The 22,338-nt window shown below is 30.4% G+C and overlaps 1 protein-coding gene across 2 annotated transcripts in view; it reads right to left on the bottom strand.

Annotated features, from left to right (window-relative positions):
* LOC118184897 (uncharacterized) overlaps positions 1–22,338 on the bottom strand; it is a 75,133-nt gene that overhangs the window by 45,960 nt on the left and 6,835 nt on the right. Inside the window, exons 2-3 of one of the 2 annotated variants that reach the window (XM_035354623.2) lie at positions 17,875–18,005; positions 2,433–2,645 (exon numbers count right to left, since the gene is read on the bottom strand). In XM_035354623.2, the coding sequence (XP_035210514.1) occupies positions 2,433–2,645; positions 17,875–17,985 (324 nt within the window). In that variant the 5' untranslated portion in view covers positions 17,986–18,005. The remainder of the gene's footprint in view (positions 1–2,432; positions 2,646–17,874; positions 18,006–22,338) is intronic. The other variant, XM_035354624.2, reaches the window with a different exon arrangement.

Below are 22,338 nucleotides of genomic sequence, written 5' to 3' on the forward strand. Positions count from 1 at the left end.
ACTCATCGCTCTCGATGAAGCAAAAATAAAATTCTCAAGGATAAGGTTGGATGATATTAAGAGTAAGTTTTAAGCAATTCTAAATGCAATTACTGCGTAATAAAATCTTACTGTAACTCATTTAACTAGAGCTATTAACTCGATTGCATAATTCCACTCAACTTCTGTCAACCAGACTATTTTACATTAAAAAAAGTAAATATGATTCCGCTGCTTACTTAATTTTAAACCCATATGAATAATTACTTATAATTCTAAGAACTTATGCCTATGCGAAAAGTAATTCATTTCTTATGTTTTTTTTTTAAATCTGATACAAATTTAACACTTTTTTTAGCAAAATAACTGTAAATTTTCAATTACTAAAATTTAAATCTTGCAAATGATAATCTAGGAGATCAATCCTAATTTTTCAATTTTCTTCTTTTTTTTAATTAATTATTATATTTTGTGCATTGTACTTACATATATTTGATAAAGTTGTATGAATTTGTAAGTAGATGTGTAGATCAAATAAAGAAATTATGTGGTAAATATGATAATAAAACAAATAAAATTATTCCCTTTTTTTATAATTCTCTGCTTTTTTTCTTAGTTGTATGAAATGTTACATTTAGCTGTTAACTATCCCAGTTCACATGCATTTGTCACATAGGTTCCCTCACATTTCTGCTTTGTTGAAGTAAAGTCGTTATCGACCAGTTTTGTGAAGTCACGAACTTTTCATTTCATTTTGAACTAGAAACTAATATTTTAGTTGTGCTGTTTTGTTATCTTTCATTTGGCTACAATACTCTTCCTTGCCAAAAAATTCAAAATAATTTTTAAAAAAAAAAGGAAAGAAAGAAAAGGCAGGAAATTGGATTTATAATTTTAATATTTTACTCGTAACTACGCTACTGAGGCGTGATTTATTTCAGAGAAATCATGATGATAGCTGTCTGCAGGAGTGCTTTTAATTTCAGCTAAAGATTAAACTATCTAATTGGAGTTATAGATTAAATGAAGCAAATAACCTGTCTTTTGCTTAACAAATGCTTAACAAATGGCTTAACAAATGACTAGGCTAGGTTTTGCTTAACAAATTGCTCCAAACTAAGGTAGTACAGAGCCAGCATAAAATAACTTCCCCGATATATGAACCTCCAGCGCCCTATTCGCTCAACCAATAAAAATAAAATTTCAGATACTGTTATTTGAAGCTATGCTCTCGAGATTCTGATGATTTGAAACAACAGAGCTCTCACAGTTATAGTGAAAACATTTCTAAATTTTCCAGTTGCAAAACCTTTCTTTTTTCCTGCACAAATTGATCAGCGAATTGAAAACCATAAACGGCCTACTTGCAAAGAATATGAATTTTCATTTCGATTGGTTGAGCGGATAGGCCACTAACGTTTCATGTACCGTAGACGTTTTTTATAACCACCCTGTATTTCTTAAGAGATAATGATAACGTATTTGAAACATAGCCGAGTGAGAGCGATGTTAAATCTAAACGCGATATTAATAAAAAGTATTTTAGGTAGTTTATTAAAAAGTATTTTAGGTCTTTTTTAAAAAGTACTTTTAGGATTAAAATTTTATTAAAGTTATTAAAAAGTACTTTTAAGATCATGCTTTGTATAGAATTTTTTTGTCCTCATTCAAGAATTATCATTCTGTTTTTGGATCATTTTCATTAAATATCCATTTTTTACGAATTCCTATTACTAAATTTGTTGAAAAGTTTGAGACATCTGTATAAACAGCCATGAAAAATGTTTAGAACAAATTACAGTGCAAATTTAAAAAACAAGTTACAAAAGTAAAGAAAATTGCAGTCTTCATGAAAATAATTAGCCTGAAAATTATTTTGTTCTCCTGCTCTGTGAAATAGCTATGCTCTTACGTTAAAGTTATTTCAAACATTAATTATGGATAAGCAATGAATTTTTTATAATTTTAACATAAAAGTGCCCAAATATCATAAAATTCTATTCGTTGCAAATGGAAATTTTCTGTTACTATGTGTGAAAAGTTTTTTGTTTTGGTTAAAATATTTTAAAGCAGAAATCAATTACGAGCTTTGGCTTGAATTTTTATTGCCGTTAAATTTATCATTATCCAAAATTTCTTAAATTCTTTATTTCTAGAGTCATGCATATTTTAGGACATCCTAAAAGCGTCAGTCGTTTCAAGTTATTAAAAATTGTATGTGCATTTTCAAACATATTTATCTATTTTTTTTTTCCTTTGAATTAATCTCAAAAGTACATAACTAAAATAGATAAGTAAAATAGATAAACAGAAGACTACAGCTAAATGCCAAAAATTATATCTTATAATGTAAACTGCCTTTGTAACAGAAGGCAGAAACACCAGACACATTATTTAACAGAAACACCTGAAGTTTTGATGACTTACTCTTTGAAAAAATCTGGATACTTTACCGTTTGATATATTGTTGTCACTGGTACAACAACACTGTTATACTTCCATGATGTATCTTTCAGCACTCCATCTAAGCCCATTGCACCAGAATTAGAAGTCAAAAAGTTGGCTTTGATCCGAAGAACTATATCAATTGGTAGGCCAAAATAATTATAAGGGAATACATCTTCTTGTATCACCTGATATGATGTATTTAAGAAATACATTGATTCCTGTAAAGTGAACAAGTATATCTTTAGAAGTTGGCAATAGATGGCAGCACTAGACATAAATCAATAAACTATTTTACTCTTACTTTATTTTATTAAATCTTATTAATTTCATTTTAAAAGTAAAGCACCATGACCTTAGAAAGCGATTAAGCCCCTTTCATTGCAATTCATGATTCTTTTTCAAAGACACTCGATTAGTCGTTCAAAGCATGTACTAAGTGGTCTAAACAACATGTATCAAGGCAGTGGTCTCAAACTGGCTGTCCTCAAAGCAATTTTGTCGGTCCGAGAATACATTTTCTGTCATTTAATTCGCATTGATACGGTATTAATTATTATGGCAAGAATTTCAGGAAAGGCTTAAGATTTTAATGTTTTGAGTACAGGTTTTCATTTTTTTATTATTTTCATTACCATTAAAAATGAACGTGAATAACGCCTCAGAAAATCTTTAAATAGAGCTATTTAATTTACACTGTCGTATAAATCTCATCTAAGATTTGAAGGTAGAGATTTGATTCAAATTTTTTCTTACTGCTTCAAAGATGAATACGCTGAGTTACGAAGTTTAGATATAAGCGTTTTGTTTGGAAATACATTTATATTTATATGTTCTTTTTTATTATTTACATTGTTCTTGTGTAATACTTGAGCTTGTGTAATGCTTAATCTTTGCAATAATCAATATGTAACAACAACATTTATATGGAACAGTTCCCTGCCTCCTATTATTATGAAAATTAATAATTATTAATTATTATGAAAATTATTATTAATAATAATAATAATGAAAATTATTATTTTTAAGGTTTATTATTATGAAAATTGATAAGCCTTAAAAAACGTCCAGCACTAATTTGCGATAAAGAGTTTCTAGTAATTTTCCTCCAAGCTAAAAATTTTGTCGAAATTGAAACGCCAGGAGAAGCTGTAGCTGAAAGATGTGATAAGAAATAAAAAAGTTTATAATTATCTACATACAAATGCATGTATTTTTCTGTGCACATCAAAGAAAAATTTAATAAATAAAATAAATTTGTCATTAGTTATTCTTAAATTTTGTTTCACTTAAAAATATCTTGTAATTTGCATATTTTTAGTTTAAACAAGTTGTTTAATCATTGATTCAACACAGTAACTTATTAGAATTACTTGAAATATATGTCAGTCTGAAAATTTAATAATTAGCTATCAACACCCTTGACTTGCAAAGTGTAACCAACAAAAATTTCTTGTAGATCCCAGCCTCTATATTTCAGACAGAAAATAAATATTAATTGGAATTTTTCCTTTCCGTCATTATTAATATTGTTGCGTGCGTACGGGTTCGTTATGAAATGAATGCACAAGTCCGATGAAAAATGAACAAAAATTTATTATTATCACAACAAAAATGCTTAAATTTTCTCAAATTATCATGCAGTATTACAATATCTCACAGTAGTTATCTTTTAACTACTCAAATATCCAATAGAACGTAATTCAAAACAGCTAAAGAACGCTAATCCGCGAATTCGCTACAATTAACAAGAGCAGTTTTCTAAACAACAACAAACTAAGCAAGCAACTACTACGAACTGAGATGTTTTCCTCCTTTTATAAGATTTTAAAATCACGCGCTAGAATTTTCCAGTACTTTCTCGAAATCAAAAAGAGATATTTATTTATTTAACGCACGCGCTCTTGTATTTTTAATTTTTCCGGCTTAGCTTTCTTTTAATATTCGTCACGCGCTGCACTGCGCGAGAAATAAAACCATTTAATTTATAATTGAACTAACATTAGCTTTTTAAATAGCAAATTCGTAACAATATTATTTATGTATTCTTTGATAAGTATTCAGTAAAAAAAAATTTAATTTCTTCAGTTAAAAGTTTTCAAACAAAACTTTTAACTTTTCATTAAACATTTCCTTTCATTTTAACTTAAACAAAACTTTTCATTTTGATAAAAAAAAAAAAAAAAGAACAAAAAGAACAAAAATTAAGTCCGTCAGCTGAGTTAAAATTGCGCTTTTACCCCGAGTGCGACTTCAGTTTGAAACCACTGCATCGTCAACACAACACAATTGCAATCTATACTACCCTAGTATCCAGCAAGATACGCCTATTATAATATTCTTAATAAATTAAATGATTAACTGAAATATACCAAATTACCCTGATGAAAATATTATTTATTACGTTAATTAGATAATTAGGACACATCGCTAGAAATGTTCGATTTCGTTTCAGCTATTTTTACTACTTCCTTGTACAAAGTAAAGAAAGTATTAACCGCTCCACGATCTGGCACGACACAGAAAGTAAGGGATGCCCTGTGGAGGATTTTCTTAAAAGAAACTGGCTCCTATCCAAATTACATATGATGTAAACCACAAAAATACCTATGCAGCCTGTCCGTTCGCCGGTACTCGAACCACGGACCGCACTACCAGTGTTCAGTGGTTTTCATTTCCTATGTTCTTTCTAATGGATTTGGCTTGTATTTCTTAAGACGTCAAATTATGATTAGAGAAACACTTATCTGAATTTAGGGTGTTAACATGGCTACCTAAGTAATCCGATTACAGTGTCCTGGATAAATATGAGACACTATGCAGTATGCTGGGAAACACAGAAGTCCTAGAAGGAGGAATATAACAGATGATCACTTTGTAGTAAATACTCTGATCATAAACTGAACTTTCTCAGGCTCACGATGTTCATGTCCCGTCATTTTTCTCTAATTTTACATTGAGGAATCATAAAGTATTTGAATGGTATGCAAATGGCATAAGAGGCAGTGGTCATCATCCCTTGATATAAATTACCGTTTTACAAAAAGGAATAGTTCATGCCGAAGGAAGGAGATTGAAAACGTTTTCACAAGTTCTCACCTGCGAAATACCGCCTTTCGCTAATGCTTACTATGGAAAAGAGATACAACTAAAAAAAATTGATTACAACTAAAAATAATACAAAATAAACAATTGAAATTCTTTTTGAAAGCTACTTGTTGTTAATTTACAATATACTGATTAGTTTGCAATTCCAGCATCTGTACGCGAAGCTGCAACATTGTCTGGATTGGATTGTGTAATAATAAATGGGTGTCAAATGTGATAGAAGTGTGTGGTCTAAAAGAAAATATGGAATTAAAGAGTAACTTACCCCAAAGGATGACACTTCAAATAATGTGAATTACGAGAAACTTATTATTATCTTGACATCGTGAAATTTTAAATTAATACTAGTATAAATCAAGAAAACATATCCAGACAGAAGACAATTAACGGCAAACTACTGAAGCAGTAAGAATCAGTCCTACCATTTTGAGTCCTAGCTTTTCGTGCACAAAATGCGTAAAGTTAAATTTTGAATGTTGAATAAATGTGGAGGCTTGCCTGCACAGATTGAAAACCCGTAAAATGTGTATAATTTCTGGACTCCGAGAGTACGTAACGCCATAATGGGAAGGTATCAACATAGAGTTGACAGTTATCAAAATTTAAATCAAATATCATGAATTAAATATTCTCTTGAATCATGTAAATATGCAGAGTTTTAGTTTCGAACTCGATTTATTTAAATTGTTGTTTTCTGTCAGTTTTACTGTTTCATTACTTTTTTTCCATAAAATGCAAATTAGGCTTGTTAGAAGGCATTTGTTTTATATTTGAGCAGCCTGATAGAGGGTTAAGAATTTTTGAACGCTACTTCATCTGGGAATGAGGCACAAGCTCGACACGCAATTCGGAAACTGATTTCACACCTAAGCTAGTGTCGACCTCACCGCTGTTCGATCTTATCCAGGTCGCTAAAAAACGTAATTTAAACAAATTCTTTCCCCTCTTAAGTATGCAGTGCTACTAATTATAAGCCTTGTTTAATGCTGTGCCAGTGTCGACTCTACGCCAGTGTCTATCCTGTATCTACATCGATCGTAAGTCATAGCCATAGTATACCGGCAGATCCCATACTCGTGACGACATTGTGGAGATATAAATGTACATTTATCTCCTTCTTAGTTACAATATAATTATCAAAATTTGTTTTTTATCGTGCTGATCGTAGGCCGATACTTAGTGTATGTGGTATACTTTTGTTGATCTGGTGTTGGTATCGACTCTACGCAATGATGTGCAACTCTGTCCTTCTCTTATGATTTAACCCCTTTCATCATGGCTGTGTCTAACACTGTAAAAAAAAAGTTCGCTCTTTACAGGCAAAAGTTTTGTAAAGTTACAGAACTCAAAAAGTTACAGAAGAATTTCCTGTAATGGTAACAGGTTGAAAGCAAACTGTAGCGGTAACATCTGATTTGCTTGTAACATTACAGATAATGTTTCAGTAGCCGCGCGGAAGAATCACGTGACTGACTGGAAATTAGCCAATCAGGAGAAAAGTGTTTGAAAGCTAGTTGCAGAAAAAAACATGGCTGAATGCATGTTGGTTGTATAGCGCAGGTAAGTAAGAAAATGTTAACAATTACTACTTGAAATATTTATTGTTCATTTTATGCAGATTATTCTCATGCACTTTGCACTGTTATATGTAGTGAGTAAGTATTTAAACGTTTAAGCTTTGCGATTAATTAATATCAGTGTTCGTAATGTCTAATGAGTTGAAAGAGTGCAAAATATTTATTCCAAATGCAGATCTAATAGTAGTATTTTGTCATTGTGCATCCGATAAATTACGCCTTAAATTGCCCGTATTATTATTTAAAACTAATTATTCCAAAATTTAATCACTGCTTGTGGTATATAATTGAAATGATAATGTGGTTGTTGAAAACAAAACTAACCATTTTAGCGTTCTTTTCCAATCGTCTGACCAAAGAACATTTGACATCTTTTTCCCGGCAGGCCTTGCGAGAAACGTTTATATAAACATTTAGAATTCTGAATGTAATGTATATATTTTTTTGCTTACAAGGTTTAATTTATTCTTTTTCTAGGATTATCTGATTAGTTATACCTGGTTTATAATTCAGTCTAATATGTTTATGTACGAGTGTGTTATGAAGTAAAATTACAAAAACTTAAACAACGCGGTCGAGAATCTCGTTTATTCCTTTAGTGTAATAATACTTTTTTCAGTGGTATTAATTTCTTACGAAAATATTATAACTCCAAAATGAAGTAATTATATTGATTAAAAATATGCCGTATCATACTTTTCGTAATGTTTTGTTTTACTAACTAGATGCAACTTAATTATTCCATATATTTTAATGTACCAATATCAACAGGGGAAAAATGGAAATGACCTAAAATATTTTTCTAACAATTCGTTAAACTAATTATAAAACAAAACTAAAATTTTGTGCATTATTTCCAAAAATATCATTTCATTAATATTTTATAAATGACAACATATTGTATATATAACTACCATTGCATTCTTATAAGTTTTTAAACATTTAATGTAGAATTTATGTTGATTTTATTTTGCCCAGTTTTTAATACAGTTTTGAAGTATGATAATCTTGTTACTAGGATAGCATGAATCTGCTAATACAAGTTTAATACATTTCTTGACAAATATTTCTCTTATTCATGTAATATAATATATAAATCATAAAATAAGTTTTCTTAAAAATAAATTATTATTGTTTATTGGAATTTAAAACAACTCTGTATCTGTATGTTGTATTAAAATTAAATAATAATGAATTTTTAATGAAGCAAATACAAACAATGATCTATGATAGTGAAAGCAAATACCAACTGCCATTCACTGTGCAATTTTGCCATATCAGCTGAATGTTCACCCTAGCAAGCATCAGACCACAACCTTCTCTAATTATTTATGTATGATCTGAGGCCTAAGGATTTGCAAGAACAACAATGAGAATGACAGAAGTTCAAATTATAAAGAAGAAATGAGATAACTTATTAGATGTTGCAATTATGTGTATTCTTATTGAAATAGAGGTTTCTTTTAAATAAATAATATTGTGATAGTAGTAGTTTATCCATGATTACTTTTCATTTGTTATATTCCTACTGTGACTCTGTCCTTTGGAAATTAAATTATTCGTTTAATTTTTCCCTATTAATTTTCAGAAGATAAAATTAGTAAAAATAAGTGGGAATATGGCATCAAGAGCATTAGATATCCCCATTTTCTTGAAGCTGTTCACTATTATTGTTTCATCAATGATAGGCCATGCACCCAAAATCCACTAGCAAATCAGTTAGTAAGATGAAAATGACCACTATGCGGACAAAACATTTAGGGTAACTTGTTTTGTGAGCGCCTTAAGGAAGACAAACATTATTACAAATCTTTAAAACATATTCAGAATCCTGTGCTAAAAGAAAGCTAGGGGGAAAATGTTGTCCGAGTCCCAGTGATTCCTTTGGACGAATATGTAATATTGTTTTAGAAATTTAAGGTAATAAATATAATATTTTTCGAATGCTAAAACAGTTCGAGAAATTTATTCAAGTTCTGAATTCTGAATGTAAGTATACTGTATATTATATTTAATAACTATGGTGGCTTCATTTATGAAAATATTTGAATATTGGCTGTTTTTGTACAATGAACCTTCTCTAAGCTAGCTATACGTGATTCCTGAAAATTTTTATCTTTAAATGATAGTGGGCATCCTAGAGAAGTTATGTTTACTAATTAGTTATTTTATGAAGAATGCTGGTTAAATTTAAAAAGTGATTGACTGAGGTAGCTTGTCGTAATGAGACGGTTCACTGTAATCCAATTTTTTAAAGAATTTAAGCTGTTCTTAATTAATTAAGATATTATAAAGAAATATGATTAAAAGTGTTATATAAGCACATGTTTAAAACATCTATTAAAATAATTTTTATAAGCTTTTTAAGAGCATGATTATGATTTTAAAAGAAATGTTTTTTTCTTTATTTAGGAGACATGGTTTACAAAGAGGAGAAAAACCATTCATTTTTTCCAAGCAGTCGAAACGATTTTTTATGAAATGTTTATTAAATTATATTATGTTATTTTTTAATTAATTCTTTTTTTCAGGTTTTATGTAAAGTTTATGAATTAATAAATTATTTTTACTTCTGTATTTTAATTAGCATATCATTTGCTTCATAGTGTTTCACAATAAAATTATAAATTCAATAAACTTCTTAATTAACATGCTGTAATATAGAGAGAGCATAAAGTTTGTTTTCTGTTGTCACATGTTTATTTCACAATTTTGTATGCGAATCTCGAAATTTATAATAACTAGGAATACTTTTTAGTATCACTTTCGAAATGGTAAATATTAAGCTTAGATTTATTACATATTATGTTTGTAAAAAATTATAGGTAAAATTAAAATGCATTAAATTTTAAGCTAAACTGAAGTATTAATTTTAGAAATAAATTTCTTAAAGGCATAGTTGTATTAAGAATTTTAAGGGAAACAAGGCTTTAAAAATTAAGGTCAGTTGGCAAAGTTTTATGCTTATTGAAAAAGCATGACATTAGGTTTTTAATGAAAGACTTCTATCTGTTAATTCAAAGGAAATTATTTGAAGGTAAGTAAAAAAGTTATGCATTATTTCAAACAATAGCAGACTGTTGACAAACACTGAGTGCAGATAAGAATAAAAAAATTAGTTAGACGTTGTAATTCAAGCGTATGAACAAAATTTGAATTCCTTGTAGTAACAAAATGAAGTTCATTGCTATGTTGAATTCTTTAATTTACTAAATGTCATTTTTAGAAGGAGAGAATATATTTTTGAAATATGAAGAACAGCTGTTCTGAGTTCTTCATAGAAATATTTCACAAAATGTCTTTTACTGTAATAATATGATCATATCAACATGCAACACGTTTACTCTAAAGTTAAATCTAAAGCGACATGTGTCTATTTTAGCTAAAATTACTAAAAAGAAAGTTCTAGAACATATCTTATTAACTGACACTAAAACATGCAAATAAAACATACTATTTTTTTCAGCTATTTTACAGGGCAAATATAAGGAGTAGCATATCAATTTGAACTTTTAAATTAATCAAAATGATAATATGAAAGGCCTTTCAATAATATCAGACATAAGTTTCTCTTCATAAAACAAAAATACTCTGCAACAGACTAATGTTACTTTTTGAAAAAAGAACATTGCTGTTGAAAGTGCATCTTTTAAATTAATGCTATGAGGTCAAATTGACTAATTTAAAAAGCCAAACTATTATGCTTCACTTGCATATATCTGTATAATGATATACACATGCAGATATTGTTTTACTCAAAACATCTTGATTTCAGTATATTTTATTATAATAAGCATCATTTTAGACAAAAAAATCTATTACTTTTATAGACATATCCTTTAGTATTATCTATGAAAAATATATTCTACACACATAATTACTTAATGGGATATTAGAAGGAAATAATCTGAAACCTTTACAGATACAACCATTGGAATTTTATGTAAGAAAAGTATCTTCTACTCACATAATAACTTGCTATAATAATACAAGCAAATAACCTGTAACGGTTACAGATATATCTGTTGAGATTTTACATGAAAAAACATGTTCTTTTTACATAATTATTTGCTGTAATATTACACGCAAATAATCTGTAACCATTACAGATATATCATTTGGGAATTTACATGAGAAAAATATGTTCTACTTACATAACTATATGCTGTGATATTACAAGAAAAAGATCTGTAACCATTACAGGCAAAACTCTTGTAACGTTACAAAGAAAACACCTGTTTCTGTTACTCAAATAACCCATGGCATCCCAGTTTCCATGAGTTTTCTTAGTAACCTTACAGATTTTTTTTTACAGTGAATGAAATTTATCCCGATTGTAGGGGAGTTACTCGAGTTTGCGATTAATTCGACCATATATTTAATGATCAATATCAGGAGTGATAAAGTGGAAATCAGCATTTAAATTTACATTTTGTGGGACGGTTATTTTAGCCGTATTCAAGTTTTAAATAATTCCTCTCTACGGAAAACAAAAGGCTCTTATTTCATTGTAAATTTATCTCCCGCTAGAGGAGTTCGCTAAGTTTAAAACTTTTGTTTCGTAATTTAAGGGACAGTACTGTTAAATAAATGTTTTATCTTATGTTTAAATTTTGAGTAATTATTTTCAATTTAGTTAAAAAGAAATATATGAAAAAGACGAAACTTTCTTAGAACACTAAGATCTAGCTTTCGTAAGAATAAGTTTTAATTTAAATGGTAGCTAAAATTCATATTTATGATTTAAGGATGAATAGAAAGTCTGTTGGAGTAAACTTTCATCTTTTCTTTATGGTGGGGTGTATGAGCATAACGCAATGGGCAAATTTGAACTCTTTTGTTAACATAGATGGTAATTTGTGTTAACAAATGCAATATGGTATCTATCGCGCAATCAATTAAAAAAAGAATGAAACAAATGGAATGAAAAAAAAAGAAAATCAAGATTACTCGAGAGCTATATCGGGCTATAATTTTCTATGATTTTAAAGTTTGGTTATGCCTTCAACATCTACAGTTAGCACATAGAAATGAAGCTCTATCTCGTGCTACTGTATTTAGGCGGTTTAAAGAATTTTGTAGAGTATTTTCAGTTATCTCTTCGAGGAATAATACACAGGAAAAACTTTATCAGCTGTAGTCCCAGAAGATGTGTCGGCCATATGAAAAATGTTAATTAGTGATAATTGCTGTAATGATACAGAAGGAAATTGACACTGGATCCGTAGCTATGCATAAGATTATTTTTGGAGAACATGAAAAATTACTTTGTCATTTTCTCCCCCGTCAATTAACAGAACACCAAAACGCGAAGCATGCTAGAATTAGTAATAATTACTTGATGCTGATGGATACCGCCTTTTTTCTAAAACTCCTAACTGGTAATAAAACGCGTGTACCGTATTTTAACGATCCAACACATCAAGAAAGTGAAATAGGGGTCACTGAAGATGAGCTCTTGACGAAAGGACAACAATCAATAAAAAAAGTAATATATGTCGTTTTCTTCAAAATTACAGTACTTGTGACAGCCATCAAATTAGAAGGACAGAAGAGGATTACAGTTAAATATCTTTTAGAAATTCTTTAAGAAACAGATATTAGAGGACTCATGATTGACTATGATAATGCATCCTATCAACAAGACTAACGGTTGAATTTCTTGGAAAAAAAATCAAAGTGATAGACGCAATTCTATTCTCCTTATGCGTTTTTTTTTTTTTTTTTTTTTTAAATATAAAACGAAAGTTACGGGGCCGTAGGGTGACGTACTTTTCATTTCGAAAATGAGACTGAAGAAAAAGCATATTTTTCATCGGTTTCAAGAAATGGATAGTTTTAAGCATTTAATCTTCGTAAAATACACCTACAAAAGCGTATTGATATTGAATGAGACTAGTTTGAAAGCACCTAAGTTTTGGTAAGTACAAATTATACCATTTCGCTATATTTCAAAAATTTCGAAGTGACCTTCATATTAGGAGAAATTGACCTATGAATAATATACTCTTCTGTAGACAACACTATCGTGAATCTGAATCTGAACCGTATCATACATCTTTCAGAGACGAATTCGGTCCACTCGAGAAGTGCATGCTTTATCTACGAATCTATTTTTGCATAGCCTATACTAATTGAAATATTGAAAACATGGTAACATGACTAAATTTCAACAAACGAATTTGACAAATATTAGCGAAAGGTGGTAGGCAGTCGCGACATTTCACTATCCCAAAACTGAGATTGATTTAGATCTGCTTAAGCATTGCCAATTCTAGCTATTCGTTATTGTTAAAGATTTGAGTAATTAGCTGAGAAAATTTTAAAAATGTTCTATGAAACTTTGCAGTCCTGGAATAGTTAAATATAAAACGGTTCATTGAAAGACTGTAGATGAGCGGATACTGAAAGATTCGCTTTAAAAATGTAACTGACATCCTCATTTGGAATTATTAGCTTAGTGATATATTATTAATTGAATATTCTTATGAAGGTATTAAGAACTTAAACAAACACATTTCGCCCACATTGAAATAGAAAATATCATGCCATCACAAATTTAGTAATTAGTTTAAAAAATTTTAAGATAGCGCATACCGATAAAAAAAGGAAACCTAATTCCTGACTTTAGAATTTCCCACTCATATCATATACATACTTGAAAATAAGTGGACACCTCATTAAAAAGCACAAAAACATAGCACGAAACATAAACACATCACAAACGCGCAAAACAACAGCACAAAAAGTACTAAAATGAGAAAAAAATGTCTCAGACAGATCATTAGACTAGCATCTAACTATAATAGGCATGTTACATGAAATTAATATTTCTCGTTTAAATCTGAAAATCAATTTTGCAGTATTAATTTAAGTAAATAATAATCCTCTGCAGTTTTGATCTTATGCTTAAAGTTTCCTAAGTAGCATTTAAATTTTGTAACTCCCAGAAGCAAATATAACCTATAACACACGATTCTAAAAGTAAGACTTAAAATCACTATCCTCTCATTAGCCGTAAATCTTGACATGATGTACCCAAAAGTGAGTCTGTGGGGGCTTAAATGAATTGCGGCAATGCAAAGCCAATCCGATCTCCACGTATTAGTTACATTTTCCAGCCATCATATATATGAAGAGCATGCAGTGTGCACAAGCAAAGTAAGCCGATGCAGTCCCTAATGCTAATTAGTCCAATAGTGAAATCGACGTACTACGCGACTGACCGTCGCTGGATTGTTCCTGCCGGACTCACTGTCCTCCAATTACTGGCAGGTTGACTCTCGCTTGATGAGCTCCGGCTTTCTAATGACACGGAGTGGATTACCATGAAATAGAGCTTCTCTCCCTCCTTCTCGAAGACTGTGGCCAAAATGAGCTTCGGGAACTTTACTTGAGATTTAGGATCGAGTGAGACTGAATCCTTCAAACGGTTTCTGTTTGCTAGTTATTTATTCTGACCCTTCTCCATATTCCTAGAAATAAACGGACAGCAGAGTTTGTATGGTATAATGGATATTTGAGCACTATTTAGAAAACTCTTACGTTCAGCCAAAATAGAAACAAAAGATATGTTCGATATATGGGACATAATGTATGTAGTATTTGAAAAATATAAGTTATATTTAGATAAAATATTCTGTTTGTATATGGTAGGTCAAATTTTCTTGTTCTCTTATTTTGTGCTATGAGGAGAGTTTTAAAATCAGTAAAATCATAGTCTTCTAAATTTTTATTACCGTTACATGAGGTTTTTGTTACTGGAGCATTATAATCATCCAAGAGATCTGACAGGGCTGACATTCCACAAAGCATCTTTCATTTATTATCCATCCGACAAGTCGAATTACTAAATCTTAGCAGTCTGCCAATCGAGTTGGCATAAGATCAACATAATAATTATACTCTGCTCAACAAACTGAGTGCTTTGAAACAGTGTACGTATTTCTTAATAACTTACGTCTTTAATTTACATTTTATAATACATATCTTTAATGAATCAAGTAATTTATAATGCATTTAATTTACGTAATTTGTAATGCCTCTTATTCCTGTAATTGACAAAATACAATTAGAAAAGAGGTAATCCATATTTCTGAAAATGTAAATAAGGTGTATTCTCGATTATCCTGACTAATTCCATGGAAACAGGTCACGAATAACTGAAAAACACGGACAATTTAGTCTATCAGTTTTCATGCATTGTATGTATTTATGTGTTATTTTACGTACTTATTTCTTAAAAAAACAGTAATTATATTTTGGTTTTGAGAAAGTTTAATGAGTTATCGAATTTCGTTATGCATATTTCGAAGAGTTATTTCATTACTGTATTCAAATCCCCTTTGGTCAACAAAGCCCAGTACAGTTTCAACGAATTGTCATTGCTGTTTTGAGACTAATGTAATTGCTAGTATCGCCTTCACTTGTATTTTCAGTATCACTCTCCGCCTCTTCTGTTCTCCTGACATTTGAAACGATATCAGCATCCCTCAAACTTTGAAAGTCAGACTCAGTCAAACCATCATCGAATCATTCCTCGGTTGTTTCTCGATCGATATTTCCGAAGAATTCTATGTTTTCAGTTTTTTTTCAATTCATACAACTTCAGTTATTGCTTTGACTTCTTTACAATTAGATAAATACTCGATTTTAGTTTAAGAAGAATCTTTCTCTATGATCGAACTAGAAATATTGGTTTTACCTTCAGCCAAGCTATGCGTGCGAGAGTGGATATCGTCATGCATGGATAATCCGCAGTCGGATAATCGAGAGTACACTGTCTATGTCTGTATTGAAACACCACTTCTTCGAGATGATCAAAATAATGACACAGATGACCAAAGTAATTTAAAACGTTTGTGGTCATCCTAGAAATGATCCCTACTATTTAACTCATAATTTTATAAGCATTTGAGGCGCTAGGGTAATTAGTAAAAAATACTAACATTATGTACTATGATGCACCTCAGTACCGAATAATTATCACTGAGAAGCCAAACTACAGTTTTTAGAATACAGTAATAAAATTAATTTTCCATTTTAAATTTATCGTTTTAAAATTCAATATACAGCAGTATTTCAGCGTAAATGGGACATGATTAAAAGTAACTATTTAAGAAAACTGATTATGCTGTTTGTGATGTTATATTACTGATAACTAATACTTACTCTAACAGGTATTCAGAAAAAGAAAATGGAATATTCTCTCATCCAACATGAAGAAATCAAAGAAACATTTTAACACTCATTGAAACATGTAATTCAGATCAGGAATATATAATTCAAATTGCTCCGGAGTTGGTTTTAAATGTTATTTAAATTTATCCGCTACAAAGAAAAATAGCAGCCCGCATTACTTGAGTTTGAGTATGGAAACAGCAGTTTCATTGATGCGGCTGTCCTAAATTCTTCCAACATTTTTCCCTTCATATGTGCCAGCATTAGTTACAGTACATGCCAACCAACTAATGCCATTGATAAAAGTTTATAATTTATTATTTACAACGAATTACGGAATGAATTGGAAAGGAAAATCTTTTATTGTCTATTGCTTCAATACAGGTTTAATCAGTCTGTCCTTATTAAGAAGGAAGCTTAAGATTTTCTTCCTTAATATGCACATAAATGCTTAAATTAAATTAATCTAAAACAGAAATTTAACAGTGTTCATACCAATGATAAGAATACAATTTCACTACAAAAGTTTAAAAGTTTTAGATACGAAATTCTCCAACCTCCCCCCCCTTTTTTTTTTATCCGTTCAGGTTTAAAGGAGAAAAGGTGCACACATATTATTACATGTGTAAAAATATCATTTTCAGGACACGGATCATTGGATATACTCTTTAAATCAAGTATATAACACAGTGCACATACTTTTCATGGGTAACAACAAAATTTTCAGAACACGATCATTTGATATACTATCATTCTTTAAATCAAGTGCATAACATAGTGAATTTTCCTTTTCACAAAAACGGTTACCCCTCTTGAAGTTCCAGTACATTTGAGAACATAATTGACATCTACTCTGAATATCGCTTAGCAAATCAGAAGACCTTCTGCAGAAGACCGAAATAGTACGCATCCGAGATTAGTCTCATTAAAGGGAGTTAAAAATATATTTGATAAAATATACTAATAAAGTGCTTTTTAATAACTTTAAGTGCGTTTATAAAAGTTATCGATTAGATATGTCATAAATTATGGGAAGTAGATGCATTATTGAAAAATAAAATAACGATATATCAGTTATTAAGTACATTGCTTTTAAAACACTCTATTGCCTAACACTATCCATGCAAGATACTTTTGTAACTTGTAAAAATGGATTTAAAATCTTCTACTCTTAAACTTGGAAACATCTTAGAATTTGCAGTTGAGTTAAAATTGCAAATTTGAGATCTACTGCAAAACTGAAAACAGCTTTGAAAATTGACCGTGAACAAGGTCGTACAGAGGATTAATAATATTGTAATACTATAGCGTGGTATAACGGAATCCAAAGAAGTGAGAAACACATGGCAGTTTTAAAGCTGAAAAATAACTCATAAAATCAAGCAACATAAATATTAATTTGAATTTCAAACATAATCAGACAAAGAACCAGCCTGTTATTGAATGCACTTTTTTCATCATTGTTTACATTACATGCATCCATATAGCTTTAAAACATAATGCTCAGATAAATTATAATTTTGTTCAGTGATTAAAAAAAATACAAAAATTCTTAAATAAATTTAAACAAAAGCATAAAACTTACTTGAACGAATTCTGCATCATCGTATACGTTGTTACCAATAGTGTAAGTTCTAAGATCAATAGTCCTACCCAAAAGCATGGACAAAAGATACGGAAGAAACACGCTCGTCATGATGGACCTAAACAGTAATTCTGTAAAGTTAATTAAAAATGAAAATGCAATTCTGTTAATTTGAAAGAAATTATTTATCATAAAGGAGAGGGAAAGTAATTGCAAGAATATATATTCTTATCAATAATTTACTCTAAGTGGAAAAGTCCGGTCATTTGCATTCAGTCCTATTCTGGTAATTCGTTGAAAAAGTAAAAATATGCCACATTTACTCATATATTTAGTCCTCCTCGAGCATTCTCTCCCCCACTCCTACTTTTTTTAGCATATGCACATGTAAGAAATTATTTGGTGTAAATAAAAAAAATATTACTGAAATTGATAAGTCCCTTGAAATTAATAATATAGAAATATTAATGCTGCTTTTTGTGGCTTTTAATAGCCTATGCTTATCATTTAAGCCGCCTTTTTAAAAGCAGTATACACCGCGTCTTTTTTCTCCTCCCGGTTTTCAAGCAGTAAAATTAGAAGGAAAAGGGGGAGAAATGCGCGAGTAAAGACTGTAATCCTCAAACTTGATTGACACCATAATAAGCTTTTCTACTTTCCTTCTTCATTTTCAGTATCTCTGCAATGTACTTTTCACTGTAAATGTTGCTCAGTTGTGTGCGTGAGCAGTACAAAGTTATAAAAAAAGAGCGCAGAATAAATACAAATAGTAGTAAATAAATGCTGGTGTGCCTTTTCTTCTTTTAAATTTGTTACATTTAAGTGCTTGCGCATGTCCAAATATGCAAGTCATAAAGTTGAATATTTTTAATGCTAGAAGATATCCAGAGCATTTACCCAGATGGACATCCCTAATATTCTCTGATGAATATTCCAAGATATATATTTTCTGACTTAGAGGGCAAGCTTAGTAAATTTGAAAAATGAACAATATTTTAAGACTTCTTTTATTATTTAGGTTTTCTTGCACTTTGTAATTGCCCTTAAGCTATTCCACTTTAGTTGAAGAATTGAAATCTGATCCCCTTTTCCTAATATTTAAATAACTAAGCTGTTGGTTTATTTCTGTTTTGCTTTCCTATCGCTAAATGGGTTTATTAAAATTTCTTTCATTACAGAGTCTTATCTTGGACTTTATTTGAATTTTTCTTTTCCGCATTGAAGCCTTCCCCAGCGGCTAAACATCTAAGTAAGATAGTTGAATATTGATAGATTCTTCCATTGTAGCCGAGAGAGACCGCTGATTACTGGAATTTGAACCCAGTTTCAATTCCAGTCGAATCAGCTGACTACAAGTTGACTTTCTTGGTTTTTCCCACTTGTAATCTGAAAACGAGTCGTTTTCCCTTCAAAAGTCTTTTACGAAGGCTTTCCTTTGCTCAGGCAAATAGATTCTCGTGCTCTGCTATATTCAAATAACCAGTCAACCACTGATAGCCTTAAGGCTCAAAGCACGATTAATAAGCCAACAGCACAGGATTTTTCTGGTTTATCCCATATGCAACGTGAAAAAAAAAAATCTCCTTTCGGAAGTGCTCTACAAACGTATCCCTTCCCTTAGGAAGGTTTTCCTAGTGTGATTTTCGATAATTTAGCAAATGCTACCCTTTTTGTTCCCTTAGCATATGCTTTATTAACTTGATAACAGTGGCAAGGTTCAGTTAAAACTTTCGAAACTCATTCTGTATAAATTTTCCTTCATTGGGATAATTGTTAGCGAAAACGTTTTAACTTTTAGGATAATTATATTCTGCCAAATTATTTACTTCTATCAAAAAGAAATGTAAAAGTTAATAAATAAGCAGTTAATCAAAAATAATGCTAACTAAATTTTAGTCAACTTTAACAGAAAATCATTACTGCAAATATGTCAGATTAAAATATATACGTGTTATTTAAAGCAAAATAAACGTTATTCTCCGTGTGATTTCATCAGTAAGAAAATTTAAAATTAAGGGAACATAGCAACTGTGCTGATGCTGATACCTGTTGTATAATTTTTAAAAGATTAACTTAGAATACTGACTTAATACTGAAGTATCGAAACCACCTCTGATAATGTTAGTGGTAAAGGCGCTATCTCTGAGTGCCCAACTCACTGTATCAATTTCGGACAGTAATCTCAAGCTACATAAGCAGAATTCTTGAGAGGTTTGCTTCAAGTTATTTATAAATGTTGTTAAGTCTGGTAGGCAACTAGCATGCTCTTATGGACCTTTTTGTTTTAATCCCTATACCTTATGCTATATTCTACTCGTATAGGCGGTTTAATAAATAATATTTCCTCTGTTCTATAATAGTAACATCAAGTGAATATTTAAACGGGAATAAATGGGGAATGCAGCTTAAGTTATGTTGTAGCTCAAAATTGCGAAGACTTCAATCAAAATCAATGTTCCGTTACATCTGTAATTTGTTTAGACACATATTCAAATTTTAGATTAACATAATTATAACGAACTATAACTAATTTTTAATTTCATCCGCTGATCGAAATTAATCGTTTTATTTCAGTTGAATATGAACCCACTGTAAACGTAAGATAAAAAAAAGAGTTTTTGAGCAGAGATCGAGTTGCGATTGTCTAAAACACAATAACGAAATATTGAAAAATCCTGAAACTATCTAAAAATTCAAACTAAAAATTAAGAATAATATTTTTAATTTGTTGTTTAATTTAATCTATTTTTTATGTGTGTTCTATATTTATTTCCTTTTGATACTATTATGGCGCAAACTAAATTCGTCAACTACTACAATTGTTATGGAACAGAGAGAGTAATCTTCAATCTTTTCTTAAAATTTAAACAAGTTTATATTCAGTATTTGTGTTCAATAAACAAGTTTATATTCAGTATTCAATATTCACAAGCAGTCTATTTAGCAACTTAAATTCAGTTCTCTTCGTGCTGGGCACTTTTACGAAAATTCGATTTTCACCTCCAAAAAGATTACAAGATACATATTTCGTTAGACATACAATCTCCAATAATAAATGATAACGCCAAACTGACAATAAGTTAAAAAACGGGAGAGCAATAATAAACTGTGTTTATCTGATGTCATGCATAAAAGACTTCAAATAATATAAAAAGATTCTTAAATTTAATTATTACTTAAAAGTATAATTTAGGGTTTTTCCTTTTCCTCTAAAAATTTTGGGAATCGATGCTTGTAGTTGCAAAATAAATTGCAGATAAAATGCTTCCTGATATGAGGCAAACATCGAGGAACATCTGGAAAAATCACAGAGAACCTCAGGAATGATACCTTGTGAAAAGCTGATACAGATAAAGCTATGCCTATTTTGAAAATATGTGCAAAATCAGTGTAAAAACTGAAAATAAGCTTAAATAAAAAAAAATTGAAATAGAACAGTAGCAGAAATAGAAATGAATACCCTACATCCCTTTTTCTCTCTTTCGCCAGCGACTTGTTAATTTAATATATGATTTTGCAAAGACATTATATAGGCTTCAGAAAATAAATTGGCTTCTGTACAGCATAAATAATTAAGTAAAAGTACATAACAACACAAACCATAAGCTGCTCTTGTCGATACGACTGTTAACGCAAGTGGTTGCCATCCATCTGGACATACATTCAAATCCTAAATAAGTTGGATTATTGTGATTGTCACGTCTGAAACAAAGGCATGTAAAATCCCTCTATAGAAAATTTTTCGTTCAAAGTTAATAACAAAGAAATGTTGATCTTTTGACAATTCTAAAGAGATTGCTGAATGGTAAAGGGAAAAAATTATTTTAGTTTTTCTTTACAGGGCCGCCTGAACAGTTGCTCTGCTTTGTATTTACAGCTTGGTATGTCTAGCCAGTGGAAAGAGTTTCCAGAAAAACGCAGATTGTATAATCAGATATATACGAACAGACATAAAAATATTAAAGTGATGCCTGCGGGGCAGTAGAACACAATACGTTTGCGGTAATGCAGTGCTTTGTTGATACACAGAATAATGAGACTTGCATGCGATAAAATAAATATTACATAAAAAATAATATACAAGTTTTCTGAGAAAACAATGAACTTGTAGAGAAATTAGGTATTTTTTTGGAAGCAGGAGAGATGAAAAATGAGCAACGCCTTAACCTGGAATCGAACCACAGACCTCTGAAATACGCGCCCACTACACCACGAAGACGAAGCGTGCAGACCACTACACCACGAAGGCATGTCAAGAAGGCGGGAGAAATATTTTTTAAACTCACAATACATTATACATTATTTGCAGCTAGTATTAGTAAAGCATTTAGTGTGTAAAAGCAGGAAAACAACAATATCAAAGTTACAAGAATATGCATAAATATGATGATTATATAGGATGATGATTATCGTTAGGGATGCTTATGTGTCTGACGCAGATGACAAATGTAATGTTTGTGTTAC

The sequence above is a fragment of the Stegodyphus dumicola genome, chromosome 5 (assembly GCF_044657685.1).
Source record: "Stegodyphus dumicola isolate Sdum_Otavi_A_Nest chromosome 5, ASM4465768v1".
NCBI lineage: Eukaryota > Metazoa > Arthropoda > Arachnida > Araneae > Eresidae > Stegodyphus > Stegodyphus dumicola.